Source organism: Tympanuchus pallidicinctus, unplaced genomic scaffold, assembly GCF_026119805.1.
Source record: "Tympanuchus pallidicinctus isolate F22 unplaced genomic scaffold, pur_lepc_1.0 scaffold3, whole genome shotgun sequence".
NCBI lineage: Eukaryota > Metazoa > Chordata > Aves > Galliformes > Phasianidae > Tympanuchus > Tympanuchus pallidicinctus.
In genome coordinates, this window is record NW_026294747.1 from 58,970,377 (window position 1) to 58,996,157 (window position 25,781).

A 25,781-nucleotide genomic window follows, 5' to 3' on the forward strand; every position below is an offset into this window, starting at 1 on the left:
CAGCCGGCCGCTCTCCCACAGCTGCCACCTCAACCGCCTCATCGCCACCCTCTATGCTTCCGCTTCCTCTTTCCTCTCTATGGTGCCTCGGCAACCGCTCTATCTGCCTGCCGCCTCGCCTCTATGGTAGCGAGAGGCGCGGCTCCAGAGGCACATCCGGGGCGGGGCCTGAGCCGGGCGGCGCGGTGCACGCCGGGATGCACAGTGCCCTGCCCGGAGCGGCGCGGTCGCCCGGCGTGGGTGACGCTTCGCGCTCCGATTGGCCGCCGCGCCGGGGGGCGGGGCATGCGCACGCGGTAGCGGCTGTCCTGTTGCGACAGAAGGAAAGCGCGGAGCGGCCGGTGCGGGTTGATCTGCGCGGGCCGGGCCGGGCGCTTGCGGGCGGAAGGGTGCTGGGCGGGGATTGGTGCCGCGGGCGGTTCTCGACCCGGTCCGGTGGCGCCGCGTGCTCCGGGGCGGAGCGGGGATCCGGGGCCGGCCGGGGCGCCGCGGCCTAACGGCCTCTTTCCCATCGCAGCCGCTTCTCCCCGCCGCGCCATGCCCTCGGACCTGGCCAAGAAGAAGGCGGCCAAGAAAAAGGAGGCGGCGAAGGCCCGGCAGCGGCCCCGCCGCGCCCCGGAGGAGAACGGCGATGCCGGGACGGAGCCACAGGAGGTTCGGGCACCGGAGGCCAACGGAACGCCGCTGCCAGGTGAGAGGCGGTACTGCCCGATCCCGGCCTCGCCGCTGCGGTTGTAGCCCGGCGGCGCCGCGTGCGTCCCGCGCACCGGAGCGCCCCGAGGGCGCCGTCAGCGGGCGGCAGCGGGGCCAGACTGCAGCGCGTGGGGCCGGCTGTGCAGACGCAGCGCCTGCAGGGGCCGCTCCCCTCCGTGTACCGGCGGGGCTCCGTGATCGTCTGTACGCGGCTTCGTGCGGCTGTGGCGTTCCCTGGAGTCTCCTTTGGAACTGCCGGATGAAGGCAGAGCGCTGCCGGTACCCTCAGGCAGGCGCGCTGTCTCGAGCTCTTGGCACTTGAAACCCGGCCCCGCTGGATTCGTGCTGCAGCAGGCGCTGTGTTCCTTTTTTCACTGTTAAAGTCAGCGCTGCTGCGAACCTCCGTCCGTTTCTCGGGGCTGTGTCTGGTCTGCAGGGGCCGAAGTCTTGAGGACCGTGGGTGAGGTGAAGCTTACCGGGGCGGCGCTCTGCCTGCCCGGTGACCCGCGGACCGCTGGGCACGTGTTTTCCAGGAGTGATAGCTTCGGGCCATAGCGCGATGTTTATGAGGTGCTTAGCGCAGGACCCCGGGCGGGCAGAGGCCGTGCTGCGGGGAGCGCGGTGGAACCCTCTGCCGAGATCCCGGCTCTTGGCCGCCCCCGTGAGCCCGGCGGACCCCCGCCGTCCTGCGCTGCCCGAGCGCCGCTCTCGTGCTGCGACCGCGGGCGCCGCGTCCCGAGCCGCCGGCTGTAGGCGGGGCCTGGGCGCCCGCCCGGTCCGAGCCCGCCAATCGCTCTCAGTCATCCTGGGTCATTTGCATGTCGCGCTCCCATTGGTGGAGGCAGGGCGGCGCGGGCCGAGCGCTCTCGGAGCGCTGAGGGCTCAGCCGGGCGCGGGGCTGCGCGGCGGGCGGCGGGTTGGAAAAGCGACTTGTTTGTGTCGGTTCCTGTGGAGGTGCCGTTTATCCGGAGCGGAGCTGCTTCGTGCCTGCACTGCTTTCACAGGGACTTCTATGGCGGCGCGGTTTGCGGCGCTTCTCCGTAGGCAGGGCTGGCTGCGGGGCCGCGGTGCTGCCCGGGGGGCTGCTGCCTGGCGGTCGAGCCCAGCGGCGTTGCTCGGTGCCGTAAGGCGGGCGGTCTGAGCGGCACGGCTCCGCTCTCCTTTGCTGAGTGTTGTAGCGTCCTTGGTGCGCTTTCCTTCAAACGGCGGATTGTCATCGGGGGTGAGAATGGAGCTGTGAGCGCAGTAGCGGCAGAGCTATGGCCCTGTCCTACAGCACGAGCAAACAGATGGGCCTGTTGTCTCCTCAGAAGTTGGTGGGGTCTCTTAAGATGGCGCTGCTTCTCTTTCCTGTTATTTACTTCCTGCCCAAGGTCCCTTGAGGCCAGCCGTGTCCTTAAACTAGCGACCAAAAGTGCGGAAGCCTTTTCTCCATCACAGCCCTTTGTGCACAAAATGGCCCGGGTTGGAAGGGACCTCAAGGATCACGAAGCTCCAACCCCCACCACAGGCAGGGCCACCAACCTCCACATTTCATAGCAGCCCAGGCTGCCCAGGGCCCCATCCGACCTGGCCTTGAACACCTCCAGGTGTTCAGCCATAGAGGGCTGTCCACCACTTGGATCCCAGGCCAGCTGCTCTGGCTGCCCCCTGCTTTGCTTTGGTCAGCTCATGTTTTTAGAGCGGCTGTAAGTCGTGTTAGATTGCTACGCCTCCATCTGCTGAACTGCAGAACAACGCTGTTGCTCTAGGCCTCCTCAGTATTTCTGTAGCAGTGGCGATGCTGCTTATTGTTATAGTCCTGGTCTTACTGGTTTAGGGGCTTACAGCTTCCTGTGTGTTTGTGAGTCAGCAGCACTTCTGATTCTTCTCTCCATACAGAAGTGGATGCTCTCACGAAAGAGCTGGAGGATTTTGAATTGAAGAAAGCTGCTGCTCGTGCTGTGACAGGAGTGCTGGCTTCCCATCCCAACAGCACTGATGTGCACATCATTAACCTCTCGCTGACCTTCCATGGCCAAGAGCTGCTGAGCGATACAAAACTTGAGCTGAATTCCGGGAGGCGATACGGCCTCATTGGACTCAATGGGATCGGTGAGTTGTGGGCCTCCTGGCGCTCAGTGAAGGTTCTGTGATGCTGAGAAGTTGGATGGATGTGTGAGGTAAATGCTGGAAACCAGAAAAATGGCTTGTAGATGTGGGTGGGACATGGCACTGTCATCACCTGCATTTCTCCATACGTGAGCAATTGTTGGCAGGAGCATGAGGTCGCATCCTGGCTTTGGACTGTGCTTTTGGACTGGTTTCTGTGGAGAGCAGGGTGAGATGCCTCGGATCTGTGAATCTGATTCCTTTTTGCAGGCTTTGTGTAGCAGTCAGCCCAATGCTGCTGCTGGCTGAACAAATGTCACAGTATGGGGTGGTTAGCAGTATGTTTGCTGGGGAAATAGTGCTGTGTATGGAAAGGTGCAGAATATGGGTACAGCTGAAGAAGAGCTAGTAAGAGTGATGAGCCGTTTAACTTCCAGGCTCTCTCATGATGAGTATAACGTTTTCCTCTTATTAGAAGAGTCTTTAGAGGCTGATGCCGTGGTAACAGATGTTAGATCTGATTAGGCAAGAAGTATACAGCAGAGATAAAGCTCCCTATACCTGAGCGAGTGCTGAACTGCAGTGGTGCTGCTGTCTCCCTGATTTCTTATGGGCAAGAAGTTGTCAAGGATTTTCTTGGGTTGTAAAGAGAGAGAGTAATGTGATCTAATTGTATCTCACCTGTGGGTTGTTTGGTTTTTTTGTGGCTTATCTAACTGAATCCAGCAGATAACTGTGGAGTGTCTGTCTGCACACAGGGAAATCTATGCTTTTGTCAGCCATTGGGAAACGAGAAGTGCCCATTCCAGAGCACATCGACATCTATCACCTGACCCGAGAGATGCCTCCCAGTGACAAGACCCCTCTGCAGTGTGTGATGGAGGTGGATACAGAGAGGTCCATGTTAGAGCGAGAAGCAGAGCGTCTGGCTCACGAAGATGGTAAAGCTTTTCAGAGTCCCTGTGGACAAGGGCACTTAGTCCACTTTCCCTTCCCACTGAAGAAAAGGTCTTACCTGGGTTCCTTGGCAGTTTTTATCGTACCTCTGTCTCCCAACTGCCCTGTAGTTGAAAAGTCCTGTAGGATTCCACTTCTTTAGGTAATAATCCTATGCAGCTGCTTAAGAAGTACCTAAGGCATGCGAGTGGAGAGGTCAGAGTAGTGGTGAAGCGGATGGACTTTGAACTTTCTCAGCTGTACGTACATGCAGCTGAGAGCCCATTATTGCTGAAGTGCTGACAGGCAGGCTCTTTTTCAGCGGAGTGTGAGAAACTCATGGAGTTGTATGAACGTCTGGAGGAGCTGGACGCTGACAAGGCAGAAGCGCGGGCCTCCCGTATCCTGCACGGCTTGGGGTTTACGCCAGCCATGCAGAGGAAGAAGCTGAAGGACTTTAGTGGTGGCTGGAGAATGAGGGTGGCTCTTGCGAGGTGAGTGGTGCGGTGCCTGCTGCCTCCGGGGAGAATGCCTGACTGTTCCTCAGCTCAAAGCCGCGAAACAGTTCCCAGAACTCAGAGCAGAGCTCAGAGGCTTTGGGTACCGACATTTACCTTATGCTGTCGTCTCCCCTCTCCTTATAGAGCCCTCTTCATTCGGCCATTTATGCTACTGCTAGATGAACCCACAAACCACCTTGACCTGGATGCCTGCGTGTGGTTGGAAGAAGAACTGAAAACGTAAGCATGGAGAAGTGTGCAGCTTCCCCGGGCTGTGGTTGTCTGCACAAACATCTTGTCAGCACGTGAAGCAAGTGCTACGGAAATAATTGTCTATAGTTCTTGTGGCTGTATGACTATGCTGCAGCACCAGTTATACCCTCATGTAGCTTGCTGGTACGTGTTTGTTACAGAGGGGTTCTTGACACAAGGGCAATGATTTCAAGACAAGCCTGTCTCTTTCTCAGTGAAGAAATAAGAAGTACTGGTTTATGCTTACCTATTCTGGTTAAACCTACTTCCTGAAGGCCAGGAGCAGCCCTGGCAGCTGCGTGCTCTACCAGTAGTGTGAGCTTTCCAGACCTGGCTTACAGCTCAACTTTCTGCATATTGTTTTTCTGTTGTCTGTAGTGTCTGAGTCTCAGTTTCATCTTGTTATGGTATGTCAAGGTAACTGGGTGTTGTAAACGAAGTTAAAATGTCAGTGATTGGTTCAGGAATAGCCATGAAATTTGATATCCGGGTTGTGCATTAAAAACACTGTGAATGCAAGCATGTGAGAAGGGCTTTTCTTTTGCAGAGGTTATTCCATCAGCTCTGTCAGTTGAGCCTTCTGCATGTCTGTTTGATAAGTCAGATGCTTTAGGAAAGTAATCAGAACCTCTCTTTTTGGGAGGATGCGTTTACCAGTCATTGCACAGATTTGGAGTGGAGTCATTCTCAGCGTGCCCAAGGGATAGCAGTCAGTAACAAGACAAAAATGAGAAGCAAAGGTTGAAATTTCTAAGAAGTGTGATAGCAGTGGAGCTGTGCATCAGTAGCACCGCTAATCCACCACACAACTTTTAACTCTTTGTGAGTGTGGGGGAAGAGTGCTGTGCAGTGGAGGGCGTCTTACAAAGCCGGGTGCAGCTACTTAGTGCAAAATTCCTGAAGCATCTCTGAGGCTGTTCTCTTTTTGCTCTTCATTTGCCGATAGACGGAAGAGCTCTGGTGCACATAAATCCCTTGTCGCCATCAGGGCAGTGAGCAGTTCTTTTTATTGAGTTCTGTGGTGTCGCAGGTTCAAGCGGATCCTCGTGCTGATATCCCACTCCCAGGACTTCCTGAACGGCATCTGCACCAACATCATCCACATGCACAACCGCAAGCTGAAGTACTATACGGTGAGAGAGCAGTGTTCTGCCAGCCAGCAGAAACAGGGCTGCTGTCCTCTGCGCTCTGTCTGATGTTCTGTGCTCCACCTCCAGGGAAATTATGATCAATATGTCAAAACTCGCTTGGAACTGGAAGAAAACCAAATGAAGCGTTTCCACTGGGAGCAAGATCAGATTGCCCACATGAAGGTATCTGCCTGCCTGCACAAACGTGCTTCTGCCCAGGCCTGTGGGCACCTCAGCCATTTTGTCACGGCCTTTGGCTAACTGTATTTTGTTGCAGAATTACATTGCACGATTTGGTCATGGCAGTGCAAAGCTGGCCAGGCAAGCTCAGAGCAAGGAGAAGACCCTTCAAAAAATGATGGCTTCTGGCTTGACAGAGAGAGTGGTAAATGACAAGGTGAGATCTCTAATGGGATTGCATCTAGAGATCAGTACAGGAAACTTGGGCTGGATAAGCAGAACAAACTTTAGCTGACAGCAGGAATGGCTGACACAGAAGAAAGAAAGAATGGAAACCCCTTCTGCATGACAGAAGGTTAAATTTACTGAAGTCAGTGTAGTGTTGAGGAGTTAAAGAGGAGAATTAACTTTTTCCAGTTGAGAGAAAGGGATTTGTGATACCAGTAGGGGCTCTTTTGCAGACATGGAAATGAATGTCTAAAAAATTAGAGATCTGGGAAGATGCTCAGAGTAACCCCTGCTTATTTGAAGAGTTTAAGCCCCCAGTGGCTTCAAGGGGAAAGAAACAGGGAATTGTTAGGCAGCAGATGAGCTTGCATGAGTTGTTACAGGGCTCTTAGAAAGGTTGTGTTTTGTTACTTTGGTTTGAAGATGATGCCTGTAGTGAGGTTGTACTGGAATAACAGGGCTAGCTTGTGCTCCAGGTTGTCTAACAAGTGGATATTCTTTCTTGACAGACTTTGTCATTCTATTTCCCACCCTGTGGAAAAATCCCTCCTCCTGTCATCATGGTGCAGAACGTCAGCTTCAAATACACAAAGGATGGCGTAAGTACAGAACGTGTGCAGTTCATGTGAAAACCACGTGTATCTGTGCTTTGTTGGGAAGTGTGGGGCTTCTGGAATCAGACTTCTTGGCAGTGCTGATACTGAGTCTGCTGGGGACAGAGCTGTACAGTTACATGGAGATTCTGGGTAGTAGTGGAAAGGCATATTGTGTGTAATGATTGATGTGGCTTGCAGCCGTGGATCTATAACAACCTGGAGTTTGGGATTGACCTGGATACCCGTGTCGCTCTTGTTGGACCCAACGGAGCTGGAAAGTCAACACTGCTGAAACTGCTCACAGGAGAGGTATGCCTACAGCATCGTCTTCCCTGTTTTGGCCCTTTATTCTTTGGGTAGTTTTCAGTGGGTCAGCACTTGTTCATCGTGGTGCTCCATCAGACTTGAGGATTTCCAAAGGGCTTTTTCTGTCACGCTGTACATTCAGACTGCATCTTCTGCACTGGGGAGGAGACAGATAGATTCTGTTCATTCTGGCATAGAGCGAAAGGAGGGATTTCATGGTGAAATAACTTTTATCTTCCCCTTCTAGTTGCTGCCCACAGATGGGATGATTCGCAAGCATTCACATGTGAAGATCGGCAGATACCACCAGGTACTCCCTGTGGCAACCATCAGGAACATGAGATACTGGGGAAAAAGCTGCCAAGAACGAGGAATGTTTATCCTCTCCGCCTGCTTCTAAGGCCCATCTCACTGCTGTTCTGCGCCTTGAGCTTGGGGAGGAAACTGTTCTGCTGGCAGAATGGGCTCCACCCAATGTTCTTGTCCTGAAAAGAGGCTTGATGTGGTTCTTTCTGTTTAGCCTCTCACCTTGTACAGGAGAGATGGTTGCCTTGTGCTTGATATTGGACAAATCTGTTATTCTGAAGCAGTACACTGCTCCTGGAAAGGAGACTCCTTCCCTAACAGTTCAGCACAGTGAATACACTGGGTGTGAGATTATAATGTGTTCTGCTGCCTAGCTGGTACCAGAGAGATAGAAGGGGGGGAGCTACTTCTGACCAGGAGGTGGGTGGCATGCACAGGCTGAAGCTGGCTCTTCTTCTCTGTCAGCACTTGCAAGAGCAGTTGGACTTAGACCTCTCACCCCTGGAGTACATGATGAAGTGCTACCCAGAAATCAAAGAGAAGGAGGAGATGAGAAAAATCATTGGCAGATATGGTCTGACAGGGAAACAGCAGGTGAGTATAAGCTGTTGAAGTTTTCTTTGCTCATTGGGGATGTAGAACTATTGTGTTTTCTGTTGCTCTGCTGATGTCTGTCAGTGTGATGCAGTGTGGAGCACGGCATGTCACAGATTCTGAATGCTTTTTCCATCTCCACTTTTAAAATTGGAGGAAAATAACTCGTGCCTTAGAGGAACTTTGTTGTCTTAATTTCAGCTGGGATGGAATTGTTTTCTTCAGAGGCCTGGTATGATGTGTTTTGGTTCTAGGAGAAAAACAATGTTGTTAACGCTGTGATGTCCATAGTTGCTGCTAAGCAGTGTTGTGCAGAGCCAGGGCTGTTCTCAGCAAAGGGCCCCAGGAGCTGGGAGGGAACAGAATCAGAACAGCTGACTTAAACTGGCAAAGGGATATTGCATAGAGCATGGCATCCAGCAGAAGGAGCTTTGAAGGGGGTGGGAGTTCATCTCTCTTCAATTTCCTGGGGGCTACCTGGGCGTCGGTTGGAGGGTGGTGAGCAATTGCTTGTGCATCACTTATTCTATACGTTTTTTGGTGTATGTATTTGTCATAATTATCATCCTTTTCTTTTCTCTCAATAAATAGTTTTATCTCAACCCACGAGTTCTGCCAATAACTGTGTAGTGCTCAGCGACCTGCTGAGTTAAACCACATTTCTACTGAAGCAATGTGTTTTTGTGTTGAGGTGGGTGACCCTCCTCGATCTGGGTTGAGGAACAAAGACAGGCTGTGGCATAGTGCTAGCCTCAAACGTGTTTTAATTGTAGCTTGAACTGGCTTGCTTATTTCTGTTTGCAAGGTGAATGCTGGTAGGAGAGGCAAAAGTAAGTTTAGGCTTGTGTCAGGATGGAATGAACAGACTGAGCTCGTCTGACTGCCCTCTGGACCTCTAACAGCAGCTGGGTCTTGGGGTGAACACCTCTTTTTCAGAAGCCCCTGGAATCCCCTTGTTTTGCTGATGAGGGAAGCCTAGGCTAGGTGTACTCCTGATGTGCCACACATCTGCTGCAAGCACAGTTTGATGTGAATGTTTTCTGATCAGCGTGGCAGAGCAGGAACTGGTGCTGTTCAGTTCCCTGGCGCAGCTGCAAGCAGTGTCTTTGTGTGACAGGTGAGCCCCATCCGGAACCTCTCCGACGGGCAGAAGTGCCGCGTGTGCTTTGCGTGGCTGGCCTGGCAGAATCCCCACATGCTTTTCCTGGATGAGCCCACCAACCACCTGGACATCGAAACGATAGATGCTCTGGCCGATGCTATCAATGACTTTGAAGGAGGAATGATGCTCGTCAGCCACGACTTCAGACTCATCCAACAGGTAAAGAGAGCAGCGAGTTTTTGCAAAGCACCTTTCCAACGTTCTGAGCAATTAATCAGGGGGTTTTCAGCTCTCTGCTCCTTATCCCAAAAAGATACGAGTGGAAAAAGTCACGATTCCTTTGCCATGTTTGTGTCGAATGATTACCCGGCCTTGGAGAACACTTGAAGGAGGAAACAAATACTAACAGTGAAGGATAAGTTAGATAGAAATCATGCCATGCTGTGGGAGCTCTAGCTGGGTTGTTCAAAACAGCGCTGGAATAATTTTAGCAGAGTTTTCTTTCTCACTTTGTCTGCACAGGTGAGGGAAGTTGCTTCAGTTGCACATAAATGTCAGTTGCTGATTTATCAGCAATAGATTTGTCACTAAGTTCAGCTATGACTTTGTTTTCCAGTGCAGCAAATCCAAATAGTTCACGTCAAGAACCGCCTTTCTTCAATTCCCAATTTAGCAGGCAATTAATTTCTTTTTCATCTACAAACAAGCAAAAGAAATGTTGAGGAGTCAAAGACTGTTCTAAAATCTTACATCCTTTGTTCAGAAAGTACCAGATAGATATTTCCCTGCAGATGTTTTTCTCTGGTAACCGAATGTATGAAACCTAACAGGCTCTTTCCTCCTCGTACTTCAAAGAGTGGGGTCTGGTTAATTTTGTCATGCGGTAAAAAGTCGAGAATGCTGCAGCATGACCTGTCCTCCGTCTCCTCGTGTGCTCCCTTCAGGTTGCTCAGGAGATCTGGGTCTGTGAGAAGCAGACAATCACCAAGTGGCAGGGGGACATCCTTGCCTATAAGGAGCACCTCAAGTCCAAGCTGGTGGACGAGGATCCGCAGCTCACCAAGAGGACCCACAACGTGTGAGCTCCGAGCGGCGGCCCAGGTGCTCTCCAGCAGACTGACAGTGGCCAAGTGACGCGCTCACCTGTTGACTGGAGTGGGGCTGCTGCTACATGTGGCTGTGTTCTAGGATTGCTGCAATACTGCTTCCCCTTGACTTGCCTTGCACCTCTGTATCTGGACAGATCTCTTCTCTCCCGATCTGGCTTAATTTGGGCAGCCATTTCCCGTATTTAGAAGTCCCATCTGAGCCAGGCCTTGGAATCTGGCAGCCTGTGCTGTGGCAGGTAGGGTGTCTGAGTTGCAGTGATACAGAAGTGGAGACCCCGGCCCAGCTTATCCTGCATCTTCCTCCCCAGTTTCTGCTTCAGTTTAGATACTTCACTTCCAACTCCTCTGGCCTCGGTTTGTTTTTAACTATTATTTAACAGTGTAACTACAAGATCTGCCTGAGGACCCATCAGTCAATAAAGAGGGAAGAACAGTCTCTTGTTGTGAGCTGTGGTGGTTGCTGGGGCGTGCTGGGCTCATCGGCCGATATGGGTTTACCAAAGCTCACTGCTGCCAAAGTCCTCTTGTTACGACCAGAAATTGTGCCACCTGTGAAGGGGCGAGCACTGGGCCCTGGGGCTGGACACAGAGCAGAACCCACGGCTGCAATACTGGGGCTTCCAGGTAATGACAGAAGGGGGAGCAAGCTGCACATGCTTTTGTTGTTGTTCATAGATACAGCTCGAAAGGTTCCAAAGATTGGAAAGTAGAGATGAAATGTAGATCTATAGAATACCAGTGTGTGTGCTCCGCAACAGAGCAGCTTTGATGCATGTTTTTTCTTTCATCTTGAATTTAATGGGCCTAAAACAAGGCTCTCAATAAATCAGGATTTTGGGGCTATGAATTATTTATTTGTTCCTAACAGGTTTAACTAAATAACACTGATCAGCTGAAGTTAGTTTGACGTCTATTTTTGTTCTGAATAACAAATTCTTAGAAAACTTAGTGTTAAAGCTGTACCTTCTGCCAGAGCAACTGGAGTCATTTCTTGAATAAAATATCTTCCTTGTGTATTTTTAAAACAATGAGAATACACTAAAAACAAAATCCTTTATGATCATGAGTTATCATTTAATTACTACCCATGAGAAGGGCAGCACGAGGCCATGGGAGGCTCAGTACTGTGCTCCTGCCCTGCAGGAACTGTGGCTGTGCTTCCTTGGAGCTTTCTCAGCTGCCAGCCGTGTGCCTTTGGCCTTTTGAGCAAAGCTTTTCCTCCTGTTATCGAAAGAGGCCCTCCGAGCTGAGGATGGCTGCTATGGGAGCACTGCACCACCCATGGGAGAAGTGTCACTGGGAGAGCCACAGAGCATCATGACTTGTTGATCATTTTAGTTCTGAGAGGAGATAAGAAAGTGATGCAGGTTAATGTAAATGCTGTTCAAGTTCCTCATATGGACAAGTCTGAATTGCACTGAAAAGTCATTTAAATGAACAGTAATTTAAAGTCACCATGCAGTGTAGTACTTGGAAGTTAACAGAGGTAGCGATGGAGAAAAAGCCACAAGCGAGTAATTAACAGGTTAAGACCTGACTGGTGTCACTGAACTTGAAACAGGAGCAGATTAATGAGTGTCTTCATTAGTTCTGCTCTCCAGGTTTTCAGAAGATGTTGGTGAGCTGGAAGGGTGGCGGTGAGAATGATGAGGTCTGGAAATCCTGCCGGAGGCTGAAGCTGCTTTTTCTTAGCAGCGAAGCCACGCTTCAAATCTGTAGCCATGGGGGCAATAAGAAGTACAGGTTATCGTCTTAGACTGAGCTCTCTGAGAACAGCACTTTGAGGAAGACACGGGGATGCTGGGATGGCAGACAGGAGTTGGAGAATTCTTGTAGATGATGCAGCAACTATCAGAGCTCTGTCAGCTGTCTGCTGACGTGAAACAAAAGTTCTGAGTTGCAGACCAGCTTCCAATTGAGCAAACAACGCCCAGAGCTTCCTGTTCAAAGCAAAGTGGCTGTAACTGCACTAGGGGTCACTAAGATTTGTTGAATGGAATACAAGTGCACGTTTTAGCAGTTCCAGTTGTCATCCTTGGTCTGTACCTGTGCAGTGGTGACCATTTGTTCCATGGAAGCAGCTGTGAACGTGACCCGCAGCGGATTGCTGTGCCTGGGCAGTGGAGTTCTGTGCTGCTTGAGCTGGGGCTTGTCTGATCAAGTAGAACCATCTGGACACATTGAGAAAGCCTGGAGTCTCTGCCAGTAACTCTTGTTTGTAGAATAGAAGTGAAGTTGCCTCGTACCACAGCAATGGCCAAAGGTGGCAGATGGAATATCCAGTACAGAGCTGTGGGATTCCCTCACCTCTGTGGTGTGAGTCAAAATACAGCTCACAAAAAGAGCACGAGGATCAGTCTGGCCCAGCGCACAGCTTCCAGGTGGACAAACTCTAGAACATCCAATCTGGTGAAATTATGTGTTACACACATAGGTGTGAAAGAAGGGAGATGTTAGTTCCCTAAAATGGGGAATCCAAGTGTGACTGTACTGCTGCATCCTTGCAATGTGACATCTGCTGCTCAATCCAAGCAATGCCACCGACAGGGCTTCCTTCTAACTGTCAGAACTGCAGTACAAAACTACAAAAAAAACTAAAAACCAAAAAAACCAAGCACACACAACTGCCAGTGTCAGACCCAGCTGCATCTGTGTCACAACAGCTAACAGCTCCATTTGCACTGGGGAGCATTTGTGTGCTCTGACTGGTGGAAAAGCCGCGCTGGCACAGCGTGCAGCTCCCCACAAACAGCATCTCTGCTACTTACAGCTTGGTACATGGGGTGGGTGCACCTCAGAGTGCCTGTGCTGTACCCAACCTGTGCACAGCCTCTTCCAAAAGAAAAGCAGAGCTGTGGCACGCTCCTTACGCCCAGCGCGAGTCCATCAGCATCTCTTGACGTTGACAGACTGTGCTGAATGTGCTGCTCCCATTCCAGAAGGACGTGCTGTCCATTATCAGCTATGCCCAAGCTCCTCCTTTCCCACAGCTCTGCTGCCATGACTGTTCCAGGCCGTCCCAGGTGTTCACTGATATTTCAGTTGCTGGGTACGAGGAGTCCCTCCCTGGATCCCATTTGTAGCTGCGACATCGGCGGGGCGGGCAGTCAGGTGCTCCCTCTGAGGACTGGCCTAGAACGAAGCTGAGCTCGGGGAGATGCTGCAGGCCACGGTGATGGTGATGGATGCAGTGGGGCTCCCCCACTCTGCCCATGGAGTGATTTGCCAAGGATGTGCAGCAGGCAGGACTGCCTGTCCAGGCTGGCTGAGCTGTGGGAGGAATGATCTACCTATAGACTTCAGCAAAGCCTTTGACACGGTTTCCCACAGTGTTCTGCTGGATAAGCTGGCAGCTTGGACTGGTACACTGTTTGCTGGGTAAAGAGCGGGCTGGATTGCAGGCCCAGAAAGCGGTGGAGAATGGAGTTAAATCCAGCTGGCAATGGCTCACAGCTGCAGCTCCCCAGGGCTCGGTGCTGGGGCCTGTCCTCTTCAGCGTCTTTATGGACAGTCTGGATGAAGACGTTGAGTGCACCCTCACTATGCAGATGACACCAGGTCGGGAGGCAGCGTTGATCTGCCTGGGGGGAGGAAGGCCCTGCAGAGCGATCTGGACAGGCTGGGTTGCTGGGCTGAGGACAGTGGGATGAAGTTCAACAAGAACAAGGGCCAGGTCCTGCACTTTGGCCGCAACAACCTCAAGGCAACACAGCAGGCTTGGGGCAGAATGGCTGAAAGACTGGAAAAAACAGACCTGGGAGTGGTTGGTTGACACTCAGCTAAATATGAGCTAGCCGTGTGCCCAGGAGGCCAAGAAGGCCTATGGCATCCTGGCTTGCATCAGAAATAGTGTTGCCAGCGGAGGCAGGGAAGTGATCGCCTGCTGTACCCAGCCCTGCCGAAGCCACATCTGGAGAAATGTGTTCAGTTCTGGGCCCCTCGCAGCCAGGAAGACATGGAGCTGTGCAGTGTGTGCACAGGAGGGCAGTGCAGCTGGGAGGTCAGGAGCACAAATCTCACAGGGAGCAGCTGAGGGAGCTGGGATTGTGCAGCCTGGAGAGGCTCAGGGGAGACCTTATGGCTCTCTACAGCTGCCTGGAAGGAGGTGGTGGTGAGGACGGGGTCGGCCTCTTCTCCCACGAAACAACGAGAGGGTGAGAGGGAACGGCCTCAAGTTGTGCCAGGGGAGGCTCAGGTTGGAGGTTAGGAACAGTTTCTGCTCTGGAAGGGTGGTCAGGCGCAGGAACAGGCTGCCCAGGGAGGTGGTGGAGCTGCTGTGCCTGGAGTTGTTCAAGAAACGTCGAGATGCTGAACAGACCAATATGGTTTGGTGGGGAAATGGTGGGGGTAGGTGGACGGTTGGACTGGATGATCTCAGAGGTCTTTTCCAACCTTGGTGGTTCTATGCTCCTATGAATGCTGGCTGTTGGGATGCTTGTAATGCTGTCACTCCATGGGAAGCCCACCGTTCCTCCATTTACTGACCATCCACTGACTGAATCACCTGTTCCACGTCATAACAGTGGCCCAACACATTTGGTTGTGGGAGCAGAGTCTGGAGTGCTGTGATCCACAGCCTTCCACTAAAGCAGGAATCCTTTCTTCACAGAATCACAGAATTGTAGGGGTTTTAAGGGACCTCCAGAGCTCATCGAGTTCAACCCCCTGCCAAAGCAGGTTCCCTACAGCAGGTCGCACAGGTCGGCATCCAGGCAGGTCTTGAACATCTCCAGAGAAGGAGAATCCACAGCCTTCCTGGGCAGCCTGTTCCAGTGCTCCGTCACCTCACTGCACAGAAGTTCCTTCGCACATTTGTGCAGAACTTCCTATGCTGCAGTTTCCAGCCGTTTCCCCTTGTCCTGTCTCCACTCACCACTGAAAACAGTCTGGCCTCGCCATTCTGCCCCCCACACCTCAGATATTTACAGACCTGGATCAGGTCCCCTCTCAGTCTCCTTTTCTCCAGGCTGAACAGACCCAGATCACTCAGCCTTTCCTCATAGCAGAGATGCTCCAGGCCCTTCACCATCTTGGTGGCCCTCCGCTGGACTTTTTCCAAGAGCTCCCTGTCTGTTTTGTGCTGGGGAGCCCAGAACTGGACGCAGTGCTGCAGATGAGGCCTCACCAGGGCAGAGCAGAGGGGGAGGATCACCTCCCTCGAGCTGCTGGCCACGCTCTTTTAATGCACCCCAGGATGCCATTGGCCCTCTTAGCCACAAGGGCACACTGCTGGCTCATGGCAACCTGTCGTCCACCAGGACACCCAGGTCCCTCTCAGCAGAGCTCCCCTCCAGGAGCTTCTTCTTCTAAGCCCCCAGGGAGACCCAGAAGCAGACCTCGTCCAGTAGTCTGCCCACGTGAACAGGACACTGCCACTCTTACCTGTGTCTTTGCCCATGTTACCTTCAAGCTTCTCAGCTCTGAAAATTCAGTTCAGTCAACAACTTCCAAGCTTCTCACAGGGCAGCCTTCTGCCTGGGGGAATCATCGGGCACAGATGTGCACCTTCAGGGGCTGCACCTGGGGCTGGAGAGGGGCTGTGGCCCTCCTATAAAAGCAGCCCAATGTAGTAAGTGATTGCTCTGCTTGAGCTTGCCTAAGGAGAGGCTGAGATGAGTGCAGAAGGTGGGAGGATGCGTGGTCGTGCTTCCTCCTCTGGTGACAAGAAGTCCAAGAAAAAGCCTAAGAGAAAGGAAACTTATTCCGTCTATATCTACAAAGTACTGAAGCAGGTGAGTAATTATTTCCCTGCTATTAAGAGCTGTTTTGCATGTGAAGTTAATTCTGCCCATTGCATTTAATCCTATAAAGGAGAAGAAAGGAAAATCTGCTTTTAAATGAATTTGTGAAGACAGTGCATGGGAGAGCCCTGGCTGAATCTAATGAGGGGAGTGGGAAAGGATCTTCCAGTAGGTGATGAGAGAATTCTAGATCAGAAGAGGATTCCTAGAATGAACCCTGGTGCGTGACTCTGCATCAGGCAGTAACAGCAGAGTTGCTGGGGCAGGAGGAGCTGCTGCTGGCCTTGTGGGCAGGAACTGAAATCTTCTTATCTTTCTGGAGGCTGGGAGAGTGGGCGACTTCTGCTGGGGTGAGAAGGAAAGGCGTGTGAGAGGTGGCTGTGACTTGGAGCAGGGTGGCATTCCCCCAGCCCTTGCAGGTTTGTTTCCCCTGAGGGCCTGTGCAGACTCTCTTATCAGGACATCTATTTGGGCTGAAGGGACCGGCCACCAATGTGGTCACACGGTCACAGCTGTTTCTCCCCGGAGATACAAAGGGTGGCCCCGTTCTTCTAAGGTTAGCGTAGCCCTACTGCCTGCCGGATGGTAGATGTATGTGACAGTGCTTCATTTGCACCTTGCAGGTGCACCCTGACACAGGAATCTCCTCCAAGGCCATGAGCATCATGAACTCGTTTGTCAATGACATCTTTGAGCGGCTGGCAGTGGAGGCGTCGCGCCTGGCTCAGTACAACCACCGCTCCACCATCACCAGCAGAGAGGTGCAGACGGCCGTGCGGCTCCTGCTGCCTGGTGAGCTGGCCAAGCATGCTGTGTCCGAAGGCACCAAGGCTGTCACCAAGTACACCAGCAGCAAGTGATGCTGTGTTGCAATAAAGCTTCCTGCTCTGACTGCACTCTGTCTGTCGTGGTGCTGTGAGGGCCGTGCAGCTGCTGTTGGGTGTTTCCGGAGTACAGTGTACAAATGGCTTGCCTTAACCAGACCTGGAGGGGTGGTGCTGTACGGAAAGGCAAAGTATGGTTTTAAATTGCTGCCAGCTACTCTGAGAGGTGTTAAGTGGAACCCGGTCTGCTGGAGGGTGCGTTGGGTGGACCTTAATAGGCAACCCAGAAAGAGGATGGAGCACACGCCTGCCATGGCTCATCCCACAAGTACTGATTGAATTGTTTTCCACATACTCCTCTTTAAGATGTGGAAACCTCAGAGGAGGAAGGGGGGAAAAAAGCTGGGTGAAAAGCCAGTGAAGTTACTGCGGTACCTGAATGTTCTGCAGTGTCTTCTGCTGCAGCTCAAACAATTCATCTGTGGTCTCACCCCAACACAGTGTGTGAGGATGAACTACGCACTGGGCCTGGCAGCTGGCTGCTCTTTAAGGGCTTGTCCTCATCATAAGCATGATGAGCAGATGGGGGAAGCTTGTGCTGATATCGTACTTAGCAGGAGGGAAACTGTAAGTCATATTTTCTGTCGAGTTAGTATTGAGGGAGGAGGACTACTTCAGTTTTCCAGAAGCTTAACTGCTGTTCAGAAGGTTGGCTTCGGATGAAGGGGACCCGAAAGCTGATCCGAGAATCCAACCTGGTTCAGAGAAAGCTGCAGTTGGGGTGTTGGTAGGAGGCGCAACCAAAAAGCAGTGCAGATGGCAGGTAGAAAGTGCTGACTGTCAGCATGAGGTTTAAACTGCTGTAGGTGGTGAGTGAGTACAGGATTCTCCGTACAAGGACAAAAAAAATCCTGGAATGACAGAACAAGCAGTAAATGAGATCATGTATTTATTACAGACTTATATTTAATCAAATCTTGTGGGTTTTAATAACAAAACTACAAGAGAAACCCCAAAATGCCTACTTACCTGTGAGCAAGGTGTCGAAGAGCAGCTGAATGTGGCAAACACCCCAAGATCAGCATGTCCAAAACTGCTGGTAATGCAGCAGAGCAGTGACCTCTTCGGACGTGTGGAGAACTGCAGTAACAGAAAATGTTCTGTAAAGGCTTCTTACTGCACTTTGTTGCTTAGAGAGGAAATGTTCCACTCTGGGGAAGATGACAATGTGGCTGGGTGTGGGTCAGTTATCCTGGTATTTGTTCCAGCCAAAACAAATGCTGCTTTAAGGCTTGCTTGATGTTAAACTAAGAGATGAAGAGAACATGTGCAGTTAAGTGGTTTATGGAAAGAAGATCTTACCGAGTACTGATGGATAATGGCATAAGCTTGTCATCTTTAATTTGTGGTCTGTCTTGGCTTTAATTAGCTCTGTATGTCATCTAAGCAGCTGGTAGCAGGTGGAGACCTTTTGGCTCTCCACTTCTTGCAGAGTTATCACAGATTACTGATGGAGGTTCCTCAATGCAGGCTTGATGCATCCAAATTTGGTTTGATGCAGCATTAAAAACCTGCAAGTAGACTTGTAAAACCACCAATAATGCCTTTAACCTTTACATCGCAATTCTGGGGCACTCTGACCTGTGTTCATCAGAATTGTTCCAGCAGGCTGATGGCCAGATGGAGTTTGTTTTGATCGCTTTCAAACAAGAAGAGGCTGCTTTGCTTACATGCAGAAGGCTGGGGTCATTCTGGAAGCAAGATGAGTCCTTCCGCAGTCCTCCAAACTCCTTGTTTCTGTTTCTTGTATTCCTGATTGCAAAAACTTATGTCATCTTCAAAGCCCCTCTTCCTCAACTGCATCTTTAGTATGCTGGGCCTCTTTGCACCAGCCCAAATTACCAGAGTAGCCTTCATCCACTTGCAGCAGACAGAGGATGGACTAAATCCCTCTGTGTCACTTGGGCAGTTCAGGTAGAGTCACCCGGGGTGCAGTGAAGGTCCCCTGCCAGTCTGTTGGGACTAGTTGCTCCTATTCCAACATCTTCCCATTGTAGCAAAAATGGGGGTTGGAGCGTCAGGAGGAACCAGGGCTGCGGTGGAGCTGAGGTGACAGCATGTGGGGCGGTGCTGGGCTTCACAAAGCTTATGAGTGATGAATCTCATGAGCTGTGTGCCCTAACAGCGCTTGTCCTGGTGTCTGTGGGCTGCGTGCCGTGCAACAGGGGCAGGGTGCTGTGGCTGGGCTGTCTGCAATGCGGGCTCATGGGCACAGGTTGGGAGCGTCCAGCCGAAGAGCTGGATTGAGAGTTCCCACTCGCAGCTGAAGGTGAGCGGTGCCCCTCATTGCATGGGAAGTGATGTCCTGCTGCTTCCAATGCCGCACCGTCTGCATCTCGGCAGCAGCATTTGCGTTCCTCTGACCCGACTTTGCGGTTCGGGTCGTTGCGGCACAGGAAGCGCTCGCCGACAGCTCGGAGCTGCAGTTCTGCTCCTGCCCTGGAGGTGACTCCCTCTGCCTGCTGGATCTCGCATATATTCCTGCAGCACGGCCGAGGCTGCGCTGCTCCCAGCAGCTGCCGGTGACTGTAAGCTTCGCTCCGCGGTGCCCCGGCTCCCTCTGAGGTCACTGCACACGAGGGTAAGGCGACGGGAGCCAAGAGCGGCTGCCTCCTGGAAATGTCAGGTGGAGCTCCTGGCAGTGGCTGAGGAGTAAGGCCTTGGTGGTGCAGATCGCCCAGCGCTGCAATCTGTGCAGTCCCCAAACCTGCTGTTTTTGGTTGGTTTTCTTACACAGAGGCTGAGAAGGATGGCTTTGGTGGTTGGCCCCGTGTCCCTCCTACGTTGCTGTTTCCTCACAAATGTGGAAGGAGTTACAGCACACAGCAGAGAAGCTCCAGGCTCAAAAGGCAGGAGTTGGTCGGTCCTGGTGAGCACTGCTCCGAGCCTGCCAGTCTCATCTGCGTTTCCTACATGGAGAAGATTCATGCTTTGCTGTGCAGGGGAATGCTGTCTGTTTGTCCAAGGTGCAGCCACGTAGGGCTGCCTTGATAAACCTGCGCAAGATTTGAGGGAGGGAATAAGAGAGACCTCATTGTGGCCTTCCAGTACTTCCAGGGAGCCGATAAACAGGAAGGGGGAGGCTGTTTGCAAGGGTGGATGGTGATAGGACAAGGGGGAATGGTTTGAAACTGAGACAGGGGAGGTTGAGGTTAGATATTAGGAGGAAGTTTTTCCCCCAGAGGGTGGTGAGGCACTGGCACAGGCTGCCCAAGGAGGCTGTGGATGCCCCATCCCTGCAGGCATTCAAGGCCAGGCTGGATGTGGCTCTGGGCAGCCTGGGCTGCTGGTTGGTGACCTGCACACAGCAGGGGTTGGAAGTGGATGAGCGCTGTGCTGCTTTGCAACCCAGGCCATTCTATGGTTCTATGATAAGATGTTGTAGATCCTCCTCTCTTGAGGGACTGCTCCACGTACTTTTCTGAGGCTTTTGTGAGCACAGCTTCACAGCTCAGCTTCCTACAGACTGGACTTGTAGCTCTGTGCCTGTTTGTGCCCTGGTGCTCATTTGAATCAGGGGAGGTCTGAATGAAGTTTCTATGGGAGCAGTGAGTAAGCTGTTCCAACCAGCAGGAAAAACTGGTCATAGCAGCAGTGAGCCAGGAGCTGGTAAAAAGCACAGCTTAGCTTGGAGCTGTGCAGGTACTCTTCCGAAGAGCCTTGGGGCCACTTCAGCCCATGTAACTGCCTTCTTCCAAGTTTGCCCGTATCCTTGCAAGTCTCCCCATGGGCTCTCAGTGCTGCAGTGCAACACTGTCACGTTGCACATCCCTGGCCCCATGTCCATCTGCTTTGTTCCTATCAAACGTTATTTATCAAACGTATTATGTGTGCCCGTGGGCCAGAAGCAACCTCTTTAGGGAAGGAGACCATGGGGCAGAGCACCTCTCTGGTCTGTGACGGGTGGTGCAGGTCTGGAGGGAGATAACTTTCTGGGCAATCTGCAGACCTATGTGCGTCTCTCTTCCCATGTTACTGTGTCCCTTGGCAGCAGTGCTGCCAGGTGGCTGCTCTGGTGCATCATTAGACGCTGTTCCAAATGGCTTAGGCAGGAATGGTTCAGCACTCAGAGGAAAACAAGCTGGTGATGGATAGCCCTGGTGATGCCAAAGCTGTTAAAATATGAACCTCTGAAGTGCAGCCAGGGTTTCAGCACAGAAAGGGACAGTGACTCTCATCCACTCTGTGCTCAACTGCTGGAGATGGAGTGCGGAGCTGCTGCTGGCCTGCGTCCCTTCCCTTCTCTGCTTTGGGCTGAGACAGGCTGTTGTCTCTGAATAATGGCAACTCCTTAACTTGTTGTGGCCCAGAATCCCTGCCAGAGAATGGGAGACGAGTGATGATTGAAGGGCAGACAGACACTCCCCCTTGAGCACACACTGCTGTCTGAGGCTTTGTTGTGCCTGGTAGTCCTGTAAAGGGACTGAGGAGCTGTGGCACCCTTGGCGCTGCTCTCCAACTATGCTCTGACCAGCAAGGATTGTTGCAAGTAGTTTATTTCCTCCTTTGTTGTTGCTCTTCATGTTCCATTCGCTCTGGAATCTTGGATGCAGCCAGCAGTAATGCTACTTTTTTCATCCCCCCTGCCTAGGAGGGGGGTGGAGAGGTATTCACAAGTTAATTTTCTTGAAAAGTAAATATTATCCAATATCTGTAATTCCATTGCAAGATAACGATGTGGGGCAGGAGGTATCCCTGTTCTAACGGCATTTCCAAGCCCTGCGTTGCCTCCTGCCAGACATGCAGGAATACTGAGGGACTGCTGCCTGGTTAGATCCTGTTGTGTACTGAGATGTGGCCAGGGACTGCAGGGCTCGGTGCTGATCCAGTGCCATGGCCCCGAATGGAGGAGCCTGGGGCAGGGCAGTGCTTCTCTGCAGCCTGAGGATGGCAATGGGAGCGCTGGCTGGTGGTGCCCTGCGTGGCCTCCGGGTGGGAGGGGGGGATGCTCCCCACGGCCCCATGCAGGGCGTAGGGCTGGAGGAGAGGATGACACTGGCAGAGTGGCCCCATGAGGAATGGCTGCTGCAGGCCACACGCCGTTTTCCCATTAGCGAGTGTTTAGTTCAGCGTTTTAAATAATTGTGTCCTCAGAATGATATTTAAAATCCATTTGGGAGGCAATGAGGCGGGAAAGTGCCTCTGCCATTGTGATGACGCTGCGCAGGCCATGCACACATGCATATTACAAACTCGTTACAAGCTCGTTTACACGCGCGCTGCTCACTCCCCACACAACCTCTTTCTGATGTTCCTAATGTCTCTTCTTTCCCACCGTGGCTGCTTCCACCTGGCTAAAGGGAGAAAGGCACTTGGTAAGGCTGCCCGGCGTCCTTGCAGCGGGAGGAGCAGGGAGGTGGCCAAGTGCTGGCCTTTCGGTGGGCTGTGTGCTGGTGGCCCTGTCTGCCGGGCGTCCTTCATGGCCAGTGCAAAGCTGTGTCTGCTCTCAATGCGCCCCACAGCTCCCAGGTGTGCTGCTCTGCTGTGGGAAGGGCTGCAGTGCCTGCAGCGGGGTGGCTGTGGGGCTGAGCACCATCATGCACCATTGGATGTCCGTGGGAGTCTGTGGCTGGAGGGGCCAGGCGTGAGGGAGCAGATGGAGCAGGAGCTTCAGCAGAGGTTTCCTGAGCACTGCTGGGTGGCTGGAAGGGAGGGCAGCCTCACTGCTCCTTCCTATTGCGTTCCTCTGCTGGATGGGCACGCCTGGCTGTCCTCCCAGGCTGTGCAAAACAGAGCTCCTGTGCCGTGCTACACGGCTCCTGGCGCTGCTTTGTCCTCGTCCCCTTGTCCTCTTCCTCCTGATCGTTTTCAGCACTAGGAGGTTCCAGCTGTGATTTTTTTGCTTGGTGCCACCTTAGGTCCATAATCAGTGGGATGATTATCAAGCTCCCCATGTGTGCTCAAATGCAGGCTGGACTCTGGCATCTGTATCCTCTGAATAGTAACAGCTCTGGCTGCTTTCCTGACTGTCCTGAATAGGAAACAGGTGACTACAGCACCCTATTTTCAGAAAAGACCCCTGTGCAGCTACCAGGGCTGAAGCGAATTGGAGGTGAGGGCAGAGGCTGTCAAACCAGAGGATGACAGGATGCAAACATGGGGTCTCTTCATGGTTGAGGTTTTAAGTGGTCTCAGGAGGTGGGATTGCTTCCCCCATCCTGTCCCAGGGCTGCTGTTCCTGCGCTCCCAAGGCAGTGGGTAAATGCAGGTGGCCAGATGGATGCGGGACAGAGGATTTGGGTCATTGCCTTGTGCTGAAGAGGCACAAACTCTGCTGAAGAGGCACAAACTCTGCTGTTACTCTCTGTAACCTGGGGCGGTGTTTTACACTGAGCATGGATGTGTTGCTGGGCCCTGTGAGATCACTCATACTGCTCCTGACTGTTAGGAACCCCTGCTTTCCTGCTCTGTCTTTCTGCATAGCAACCAGGAATTTTTGGGGAATAGTTCCTTTGGGCATGGGGCTTCTGTGGGTAAAGGTGAGCGGGGTAGAATGGAAACTGAGAAGGGAGAAAGAAAGAGAAAGGGAAGAAAGAGAAGGATAAAAAATAAGAGTGACACATAATCACTGACACTGGCTGCCAAGAGGAACACAGGATAGGTTGGAAAGGACCGAGTGTGACATGCTTAGGCCAGGGCTTGAGAAGAGTGGCAGAGAGCCTGGGAAAGGAGAGCAATGTGTTGCAGTTGGGATGAGGGAAAGGATATGACCAGAGGCGTGATCTGTGATACCATCCCTTGGTGCTGTGTGTTGATCCTTGTACTCACTTCTTGAGAGTAGCTCACCAAGTCTGAACTGCTCATCAGGATCAAAACGAAGGTTTGGTGCTGCTTTTATCCAGATTCCTGACAGCACTCAGCGGTGTTCCCAGTGTACCCAAGAAAGGGAGCTCAGTGCAACTTTGTTCTCCTCTCCTTGTCCCTAATTACTGCCTCCTGTGGGGAAGTTGTGACATGTGGGGACCTGCCAGTAGACGATCCTGCTCCTAGCACTGATGGCTGCAGGTCTGCACTGCGCTGTCTCCCAGTGATGGTCAGCTGCTGACCTGGGGCATTCTATGTGCGCTGCTATACCATATGAGAATTACACTGTAAGCTTTCTGATTTTGATCTGTCCATCTTGGCCTCCAACACAAGGAAAGCTTAATGATAAAGCAAATAAATGATGCAGGAAGAGTCAAAACGCACCTCTTCCAGTAACAGTAAAAATTCTTAGAAGAGGACTGATAGCTGAATACAACAGCAACATGCAGTTTTAGAGGATGTACATGTTCTTCCCTCCTTGGGTCTGGCACGGGTTGTGGGGTTGCATGTGACCCCATTTACTCTGACTCTCTCAGTATTCTTTCCTTCCTCACACAGAGCTCCAAAACATTGGAGGCAGAACTTGCTAAAGGCCCTGAAGTCACTGGAGACAGAGGGTGCTGCTGATCTTATGTAGCTGGTATGAAAATAATGTACAAAGACAGTCAGGAGGAGGTGCTTCCTTCCCCCACCCCCCACGGGAGGCTGTGCGGCCCACTATGGTGCACACGGGTTTGGTGAGCTGGGTTTGAAGGAAAAACTTTGTGCTAACATAAACATAAAGGAAACGTTCTGATGGGAGGGGAAGTCAGTGAGTTTTTTAGGAGGGGGAGGAAGAGTCTGATTGTGTTTTGTGCTTTTGTTTGTTTTTGTAGTGATGGAGGTAAGAAGACTCCATAGTACTGCTACTACTCCATAGCAGCAGCTGTTATGAAGCGTGCAGAGAAATGTGCACAATCTCAGCTCAAGGTCTGTGAAACTTCCTGAATGTGGATGTGATGTCTGGAGCCCTCAGCTCTGCCCAGCAGCCCGATTGTCCCTCTGCACCCGTTTCCTGGGTGGCTGTTGGCTGTGAATAGCTCTGAGGGTGGAAGTCTATGTCTGGATGCAGTGCCTAAGCCACAGCTGGGGAAGCATGACCCCATTGCTTCCAGCTGCTGCAGCAGCAGGAGTTGGAGGGACAGGCTGGAAAAGAGCTAGGGACTGGTAAATAAAGATAGTACTGGGTAAAAGGTGTCTGCTAGTAGAGACAGCAGAAGTGAAGGAGACATAGGGGAAGGACAAGAAAAATAGAATAAATAGTTGTGATTGGGTAATTATTGAAATAGTTGTGATTGTCTGTACCTATTGCCCTGGGACAGCACCTCTGGTCAATTCTAGTCATCAAGTCATCATCTGTCTGCAGAGAGGGGAGAGGGTTTGGGGAATGGGTGTCTGCACTGAGGGAAAATGGGAGAGCTGTGCACGTCTGCACAGATATGCACACAGACATGAGGGTTCTGTGGTGTGGTGAGCACAGAGAAATTGGGTGAGGCTGGAGGGTTCTGGATGTGAGTTTGAGGGAGGAAAGGCAGAGTTTACATGGAAATCCTTACAGCAGCATTCTTGGTGGCTGAGCTGATCTGGCAGCTCCTGATCCAGCTCTGAACTCACTGTGTGAATGGGACAAAGGAAGAGGAGCAGTAGGAGGAACTACGGGGTGCCCCCTCTTCTAGTTCCTCAGCCACTCCTGCAGCAGATGAGGGGTGAGGGAAGCCCTGTGCTGCCTCTGAAGATTAGCAGATCTTCCTGGCTGATGTGTTCTCTGTGTGCCCTCCTCTCACTGCTCTGCTGGGGTTTTTGTGTTGTTAAGCTTGAAGGTGGATTCCAAAGTGTGTCCAGGTCTGGAGCCCCCAGTATGAGAAAGACAGGGAGCTGTTGGAGAGGGTCCAGAGGAGCCACAAAGATGCTCAGAGGCTGCAGCACCTCCCTACAAAGACAGGCTGAGGGAGCTGGGCTTGTTCAGCACAGAGGAGAGAAACTGTGGAGTGACCTCAGTGCAGCCTTCCAGTATTTAAAAGGGGATTATAAACAGGAAAGGAAACAACTTTTTACAAGGGTAGGCAGTGACAGGACAAGGTTTTAAGCTCAAGGAGGGAAGGCTTAGTTGGATGTCAGGAGGAAGCTGTTTTCTATGAGAGCGGTGAGGGGCTGGAACAGCTGCCCAGAGAGGCTGTGATGCCCCGTCCATCCCTGGAGGTGTTGGAGGCCAGGTTGGATGGGGCCCTGGGCAGCCTGGGCTGCTGTGCAATGGGGAGGTTGGTGGCCCTGCATTGGTGGCAGGTTGGAA

General features: G+C 52.1%; 2 protein-coding genes across 2 annotated transcripts; both read left to right on the top strand.

Annotated features, from left to right (window-relative positions):
- The first annotated feature begins 214 nt into the window (after positions 1 to 214).
- ABCF2 (ATP binding cassette subfamily F member 2) lies at positions 215 to 10,459 on the top strand. The gene is made up of 15 exons (XM_052696610.1): positions 215 to 341; positions 518 to 691; positions 2,575 to 2,787; positions 3,543 to 3,725; positions 4,043 to 4,214; positions 4,365 to 4,460; positions 5,503 to 5,605; positions 5,690 to 5,785; positions 5,880 to 5,999; positions 6,520 to 6,609; positions 6,805 to 6,915; positions 7,160 to 7,222; positions 7,684 to 7,812; positions 8,930 to 9,133; positions 9,859 to 10,459. The coding sequence occupies exons 2-15, from the start codon at positions 538 to 540 to the stop codon at positions 9,994 to 9,996; spliced, it is 1,872 nt and encodes a 623-aa protein (XP_052552570.1). The 5' UTR covers positions 215 to 341; positions 518 to 537; the 3' UTR covers positions 9,997 to 10,459.
- A 5,149-nt stretch (positions 10,460 to 15,608) lies between these two features.
- LOC128087251 (late histone H2B.L4) lies at positions 15,609 to 16,655 on the top strand. The gene is made up of 2 exons (XM_052696698.1): positions 15,609 to 15,755; positions 16,388 to 16,655. Exons 1-2 carry the CDS (start codon positions 15,636 to 15,638, stop codon positions 16,622 to 16,624), a joined length of 357 nt encoding a protein of 118 aa, XP_052552658.1. The 5' UTR covers positions 15,609 to 15,635; the 3' UTR covers positions 16,625 to 16,655.
- Positions 16,656 to 25,781: the final 9,126 nt, after the last annotated feature.

Bases quoted from the DNA above. Each gene is read 5' to 3' on its own strand.
- ABCF2 (XM_052696610.1), top strand. From the start codon at position 538: ATGCCCTCGGACCTGGCCAAGAAGAAGGCGGCCAAGAAAAAGGAGGCG. The intron at 3,726-4,042 runs GTAAAGCTTTTC...GCTCTTTTTCAG, and splicing joins GCGTCTGGCTCACGAAGATG to CGGAGTGTGAGAAACTCATG. The intron at 4,215-4,364 runs GTGAGTGGTGCG...CTCTCCTTATAG, and splicing joins ATGAGGGTGGCTCTTGCGAG to AGCCCTCTTCATTCGGCCAT.
- LOC128087251 (XM_052696698.1), top strand. From the start codon at position 15,636: ATGAGTGCAGAAGGTGGGAGGATGCGTGGTCGTGCTTCCTCCTCTGGT. The intron at 15,756-16,387 runs GTGAGTAATTAT...TGCACCTTGCAG, and splicing joins TCTACAAAGTACTGAAGCAG to GTGCACCCTGACACAGGAAT.